This window comes from Sceloporus undulatus, chromosome 1 (genome assembly GCF_019175285.1).
Source record: "Sceloporus undulatus isolate JIND9_A2432 ecotype Alabama chromosome 1, SceUnd_v1.1, whole genome shotgun sequence".
Lineage (NCBI taxonomy): Eukaryota > Metazoa > Chordata > Lepidosauria > Squamata > Phrynosomatidae > Sceloporus > Sceloporus undulatus.
In genome coordinates, this window is record NC_056522.1 from 359363870 (window position 1) to 359371404 (window position 7535).

General features: G+C 41.0%; 1 protein-coding gene across 1 annotated transcript; it reads left to right on the forward strand.

Moving 5' to 3' along the window:
* The first annotated feature begins 819 nt into the window (after positions 1 to 819).
* Positions 820 to 7005, forward strand: LOC121918995 (cholesterol 24-hydroxylase-like). The gene is made up of 4 exons (XM_042445141.1): positions 820 to 896; positions 3468 to 3541; positions 5859 to 5945; positions 6837 to 7005. Exons 2-4 carry the CDS (start codon positions 3477 to 3479, stop codon positions 6988 to 6990), a joined length of 306 nt encoding a protein of 101 aa, XP_042301075.1. The 5' UTR covers positions 820 to 896; positions 3468 to 3476; the 3' UTR covers positions 6991 to 7005.
* The last annotated feature ends 530 nt before the right edge of the window (positions 7006 to 7535 follow it).

Below are 7535 nucleotides of genomic sequence, written 5' to 3' on the forward strand. Positions count from 1 at the left end.
CACAATATTTCCAGGTGGGCCTGACCAGAGCAGAATACAGTGGCTTCTTACTTCCTGATCTTAGACAACTATACTTCTGTGATGATGCAGCCTAAAATGCATTGGCCTTGTTAGCTGCCACCTCGCACTGTGACTCATGTTCAACTATGGTCTACTTGGACTCCCAGATCCCTTTCACATTGTTTCATTCAGCCAGGTGTTCCCCCATCATATATGTGCATTTCAATTTTCTGCCCTAGCCGTTACCTTACATTTCTTGGGTTTGAATTTCATTTTGTTAGGCTTGTCCCAGCTTTCTAGTCTATTCAGATCATTTTGATGTTGATCCTGTCCTCTGGAGTATTAGCTATTCCTCCTAATTTGGTGTCATCTGCAAATTTGATAAGTATGCTCCCAATCCTGTCATCCAGGTCATTGATAAGATGTTGAATAGCACTGGGCCCAGGAAAGAGCCCTGTGGACCCCACTGGTCACTTCTCTCCAGGCTCACAAAACTATAAATCCCCAGAATTCCATGGCATTGAGCCATGATGATAGTTACAAGTGGTGTCACCCTGGTTATTTCTGCAGTGCAGACACAGCCACAGTGGCAGATGTCCATCACCAATATTGAAGTACAGTTTAACTGTCCCCCCCCCCCCCCAGTCAGCCTTTTTCTATGGAAGGGAGAGGAAGGGGGTCTCCATCTTTGATCAAGTAGCAAAACTTAGGATGATGTGTTTTATACATAACACATGCACAAGATAAAAAATTTAACTCTTTAAAATAATTATTTGGTCATTTTGTTACTTCCGTCCACATTTTGTCTTAATAGGGCTGAGAAATACGGGCCAGTCTTGCGTTTCAATGCCTTTCACAGAGTCACCTTGTTGATATTAACTCCTGAAGGCGTAAAGGTATGCCATGAAATATTATTACCTCTGTAAGGATGAAGAAGAATGTGACGTAAAAAGTGAGATCATAGCAGCAGAGTGATCCTATTTTCTCTCAGTGCTGGTTCAGCAGCTGATCTTGCTGATTTCTTCACATGTTAAATTAGAGATAGAAGACATACATCTTGTTCTTTGCTCCAAGACTTTTTTGCAGTATTTAAAAAAAGTTTTGTTTAAACTTGTTTAAAGTAAATTATTTAAAATTTATTTGAAATTTATTATCATTATGATAGTTCAAAACAAACAATTTAAAATTTATTTGGAATTATTTTTATTTTAAATTTCTGTTTTTTTAAAAAGAAAGTTTTTGAAGAAATGGCAGTAATTTATTACCTTATTAATAAAATTACTGTACTCATATTACCTCACCAATCCATTGGAAATAAATTTTTCATTAAGAGGAGGACCAAAAATGCCCCCAGAAGTCTCTAGAGTGACACTTTTAAATATCTTATTGCATTGTGGGACCTCTAATTTTAAACTTGCCTGGAAACATTGTATGACTGTACTTTTAAATGTTTGTGACATTTTCTGTAGCTGTGCTGATTCTTTATTTGTACCAGGTGCAAGAATCAACTTAAATCCAGAGTATAGATCAAGTGTACCCAGGTAGAATGAACATATGTATGTTTGTGTGAATTGATGAACATATGTTCACTTTATATAAAATATAAACATAGTCTCAACAATGTGTATGGTGCATATAAGAAATTCTGAGGAGGATTTTTTCTGTATGAAAGGGGAGCTGGGGATGTTTAGCCTGGAGAAGAGAAGGTTAAGAGGTGATATGATAGCCCTGTTTAAATATCTGAAAGGATGTCATAGTGATGATGGAGCAAGCTTGTTTTCTGCAGCTCCAGAGACAAGGACACGGTGCAATGGATTCAAACTATAGAAAAAGAGATTCCACCTCAACATTAGGAAGAACTTCCTGACAGTAAGATCTGCTAGAACACACTCGCTTGGAGTGTGGTGGAGTCTTCTTCTTTGAAGGTTTTTAAGCAGAGGCTGGATGGCCATCTGTTGAGGATGCTTTGATTGTGTGTTCCTGAATGGCAGGAGGTTGGACTGGATGGCCCTTGGGGCCTCTTTCAACTCTATGATCCTATGATTGTGATCCTCCCAACATTTTAGGTTCACTCACTCACTGGTATTACATTTTTATTTAAGAATGGGGCAGTCCTTAAAGTAGATTACCTACTATTTTGTTGGGACAGACTGCTTTGATTAGATTCTCTGCCTTTTCCTTTTGGAAGAAGCCTGATTCCATTCCTTTGTATATAAGGGAAAGATTTTTTTGTAGAAGTTCCCAGAGCCAAACTTTCTGCCAAACCCTTTCTGGATGAGTATCAGCTTGTTTTCAGATTTTTACAGTCTGTTGTGTGTCTGAATCAGTATTTAGTCGATTCTCTGCCAACCTAAACCTGTGGACTTTATTCCCACCAAACACTAGAATATGTCGCACAAAGGTCTTGGAGGCTTCTGTGAAAAAAATGTTTTAATAAAATAATAATAAACAATAAAAAATTTATTTGTATCCCACCCCTCTGAGAACAATCGGGGCGGTTAACAAAGTTAGAAGTACAGCACATATAAAATCCCTCATGCCCTCCCCACCTTAAAAAAGTATTAAATCCAATGCAAAGTTTAAAAACAAACAAACAAACAAACAAAAACATACAAGTTAAAAACTGACCAGAAGGTCAACAACATCACTCAGCAAGCAATCAATGGGAACGGCAGTATCTTATTCCCAGACGTTTTTCTGAGGCTGGGTTCTCTATTCTGGGAAGGCCTGCCGGAAGAGATCCATCTTAACAGCCTTTTTAAAGCTGTCTAAGGATGTAAGTAGACAGATCTCATCCAGCAGGCCGTTCCACAGTCTGGGGGCGACGATGGAAAATGTCCTCTGGGAGGTAGCCGAGAGCCTAGATTTTTGTGGCAGAAGTAGGCCTCTCCCAGAGGAGTGGAGTGCGCAGGGAGGATTGTTTTGATACAGACAACTTGGGAAGTTGTGTTGGTCTCTAAGATACTAGCTGCTCAAAAAAGAAATATGGAGCCCATCATCCCAACCTTTTTTCAAGTTTATAAAACTGAGGGCAAGATACTATTGGACCACTGATGGAGATTGTGATAGGCCTGGGTTCCAAGGCTGCTTCTCCTTCCTGAACTGAACAGCTAGATGGTGGCCTGGTACAGTATACCTCTACCATCAATCAGTAGCTAGGAGTGTAGAGCTGTCCTTGAAAGTCATCCAGCTGCAGGTGTGCATCTGATACAAAGGCATTGCACAAAGAGTTATTGGAAACACAATGCTCCATTGCACATTGCTCCAAAATTACTTAAACAAGGGTAACTTTAGAGTTATGCCAGTATAAGTTCTCAACAGGATTCTGGCCTATGCCCAGCAGAAGGAGTTTTCAGCTGTCCGTAAAACTGTATTCTCACAAAAATATTGGTATAGGTGGTAGTGCTTGACATTTTTTTCTGTAATAATTCTACATGAAATGGACTGATCTGAGGATTCAATTTTAGGAGTACTTGATGTTACCACAATACCCCAAGGACCGAATTGTATATGGGCGTCTTTTCAATATGTTCGGTGTAAGGTAGGTTAACATAAAGTTATGTTGTGTGTGACCTGTTTGAATAGTTAATAGCTATTCAGAAAGATTATGTGGTTTTTAAGGCAGATAATATTTTGTGCAATGCTACATTCTGACATGCATTGGCAATACTGAAGAATTCAGGGGTGAGTTGGTGAAAATTAATAGTAGACTCCAAAGTTCTGAATGATCTACCCCAAAGTTTTATATTAAGGCTGAGCAACACAAGAAAGCTCAAGATTTTGAGCAGGTGTCCTTTAGTAGTACTTTCTTAAACCTACCCTCCAGGATGGACTGGAGGTAATGCAAATCAACAGCTCTAGCCTCACGCCAGAACAATGTTCTAATAATGGTATCGAAGGCTACTAGGAAGTTAAACACAATAATTGGACAATACATCTTTTGTCTAGTGTCTGTCACAGATTGGCTGGTAAATTCATTTTTCTTCCCAGTCCAAGTTTAAAACCATATCAGAATAAATCAAGATAATCTGCTTCAGCTAGAAGGGCCTGAATTTGCAACAACATTGGACGGTATCACACGGGGGAAATTGGAAGGTTAATGCAGTGTGATCCCAGGTGCAATCATGGGATTTCACGTTTTTGCACGAGAGGTTATCACATGTAATCAAAGGCTATCCTAAATCAATTCGAACCCAATTCTGGGGCATCCGAGAGACAGGCAAATTTGGGGAAATAGAATTTACAAATCCTGTTCCACTCCAAAGTTGCATTCAATTCAAATTTGGCAGGTATGGAACACATGTCTCGGTCACCCTCGGATTGCCTTTGAATCAGACTACAATTCCCAAGCTCCTTTTCTGACTGCAGTTTTCTCTCCTGTGCTCCCTGGCTGTTCCTTCTGGGGGCAAAGGGGCCAGAAAAGTGAAGGTGATTGTGCTACCCGGGGGGGGGAATGCTCTGGCCTCCCCCAAAAGTTAAAAGACCAGCACCAAAGTCCGCCTTTCCTCCCTCCCTCCCTCTCGGTGTGGGAGGCTTTTCTCTCAGCCTCGCAAAGTTCCTCTCAGAGTTCTGGAGCTGTTTTGGGGATGAAGCAACCCTCCGCACAAAGACACACACACACAACCTCCCTCCTCTCAGCCCTTTGTGGTTCTTTCCCTTCGCAAACTCATCTTCTCCAACTGGAGGGAAGGGATTGGCCAGGGCTCTCTTTTTCTCTCTCACGACCCTGTCACAGGGTTTTCTTGGCAGGTTTATTCAGATGGGGTTTGCCATTGCCATTTTCTAAAGAGGCTGAGAGTGTGAGTTGCACCAGGTCACCCAGTGGGATTCGATCCCTGCCTTCTAGAGTCATAGTCCAATGCTCAAACCAAGTACAAGGCTGAAGTGGTGAATTGCCTAAATAATGTGTCATAAGGGGTAATGAATGAACAAATAATGTGAAACAAGGTAAAGCCCTGCCGGAAGTGTAAAAAGGTCATGATTCGATTCTGTTCTCACTGTTCATGTGCAGGGATATTAATTTGAATTCTAGGCTACAAATGGTATGTACTCATATGATAATTTCTTTTGCATTTGCACTACTTTGGCTTTGGGATGGGTGCTGTGTCATTCTGTGGTGTGATAACCATCCACGTAATTGCATTCATTTCCAAATTGGCCCCACTTTCTTTTCTTTCGAAACTGAGAGACATTCCTCCCATGTGGTAATGCCCATTGTGTTCTTAGCCTCAGAATAGAACATTAGATACTGTTCAGGCATTATTCAGTACAATGGTACATTATTATTTTCATTCTCAGCAAAAGTATTACTGTTCAGGCCATGGTTTCAGATCCCAGGAAATTAATGCTAACTATTGCGGGATACAGACCGCCCAAAGTGGGCAGTCTCCCACCACCCTAGTTTGCTCCACAGGGAAGCTGCAGCCTCCAGACCGTGGGGCTTCCCTGCAGAGCAAAAAGAACTCTTAAAAGACGGGTTCTTTATGCGGCGCACTTGTGATGCCATAGTGCACCAATGGCGTCCGTCACATCAAAATGGCGGCGCCCATATGTACAAGGCGCCATTATTTTGATGTCCTGGCGCCGTACTAGGGTTAGGGAGTGTCTAAAAACTATGCTCCCGGGCAACCCTAGTATGTCGTCAGGACGTACTAAAAGGCCCATGTAAACAGGGCCATTGTTTTCCCAACTGGAAGAGCACCTGTGTGGGATAAGTACCAGAAGGATAAGATGGGAACCTGAGCATAAGAGAGGTGGGAAAAAATCCCCATGGTCTGCTCTTCTTCATGCTTGGTCAGTTAAAATCTAACCAGAACTGGCCCCAAAATAATACAGATTCTTTCCTCTGCTTTTTCCAGATTTTTAGGGAATGGATTGGTAACTGAACGTGAATATAACCATTGGCGCAAGCAGCGGAAAATTATGGATCCAGCATTCAGTCGAACGTGAGGAAATAGAAGAGGTTTTTCAGTAGACTGGGTTTTTAAAGTAATGATGTGAATGTCAAACCATGTTATAGCCTCACTGCACAATTCTAAATATGTTTCTGTGTGAGCAGGAAGAGAGATCCCTCTGTTTCATTTCTTTTACTGCATTAGCAGTGTGCGTTCTCTCTTTTTGCATGTGTGTTGGAATCAAAACTTACTAGTGAACAGACTCAGTCTTCTCTGATTTTAGAAACTAAGCAGGGTCAGACCTGGTACATACAGGCATACCTCAAGGAACAAAGCTTCTGACAAAGAAGTTCCTGTTTACAAAGACTTTCTATGCCTGGCCAGCTTACCCTTCCCTCCTTGTCCTCTGGAAAAATTTTTTTTAAATAGCATTGACATTGGGAGGATGGTGATGGCAGGTTGGATTACCTGGTTATTTCATTTTGCTTGTGCCTATTGTCAGGATTGGATAAAAATTTTGTTGAAATACTCATCATTTTTATGGCATAGAAACCTGTTCCTATTCTTTCCATGTTATTTCTGCCTTTGGTTCCACATTTCTGTTAAGGAAGAAATGTGCATGAACACATCTACTTCACTAACTGATGTATATCTATATTTGGATATGAAACCACCTTGAAATATCAGGGATTTCTGAGTAGAGCTAAGAAAGAGTCATGCCTGAAACCTAGGAGATGCACTGCCAACCAGAGCTGACAATACTGGGCCAATGTCAAACTGAATATGAAGCTGCTTTTTATATTCCTGTGCCTGTAGATTTTGTGTGCAGTGAACAATTTCTTTTTCTTGTGTCTGCCTTAATTTATAAACCCCTGCTTTAATTACAAAAGATGACTTTAAAAACTACAACACTCTTTCTTCAATAGCTTGTATTAATTTTAGTTACCTTATTGGCCTTATGGGAATTTTCAATGACCAAGCAGAAGAGCTTATGAAAGAGCTGGAAAAAGAGGCAGATGGAGAAACCAAAGTGGATGTGATGTACCTTCTGAGACGGGTGACACTGGACATCATTGCAAAGGTAGTGACTAGATGAGTTTCCTGTTTCTGTTGTAGAGTGGGAAATACATTGGGCCTTCAGTATCCACTGGGATTTCCTTCCAGGACGTTCTATGGATACCAAAATTTCTTACAGGACATTCTATGGATGCTCCAATCCCATTATAAACAATAGTGTAGAAAAATGGTGTAGGGATGTGGTGGTTTAGCAGTTAAGACACTGACTCTAACTAGTGCAAAGTCAATTCAATCGGCAGTTTGAGACCCAAGTGCCACGGAACGGAATGAGCTCCCATCATTAGTCTTAGCTTCTGCCAACCTAGTAGTTCGAAAGCATGTAAAACTGCAAGTAGATAAATAGATACCACTTTGGTGGGAAGGCAACAGCATTCTGTGCACCTTGGCATTTAGTCATGCTGGCCACATGGCCACAGAGTTGTCTTTGTCAGTGTTGGCTCCCTTGGTTCAGTAACAGAGATGAGCAGAACTTGTGATTCCTGAACAACTCCATGCACTAGGATCCCAACTATTATCATCCAGTTAGTCTGACATCTATACCAAGAAAGCATATCATTAAAGAGA

Excerpts from the sequence above, each read along its gene's own strand:
- LOC121918995 (XM_042445141.1), top strand. The coding sequence starts at position 3,477 with ATGTTACCACAATACCCCAAGGACCGAATTGTATATGGGCGTCTTTTC. Across the intron at positions 3,542-5,858 it reads TTCAATATGTTCGGTGTAAG|ATTTTTAGGGAATGGATTGG; the intron begins GTAGGTTAACAT and ends TGCTTTTTCCAG. Across the intron at positions 5,946-6,836 it reads GATCCAGCATTCAGTCGAAC|TTACCTTATTGGCCTTATGG; the intron begins GTGAGGAAATAG and ends TATTAATTTTAG.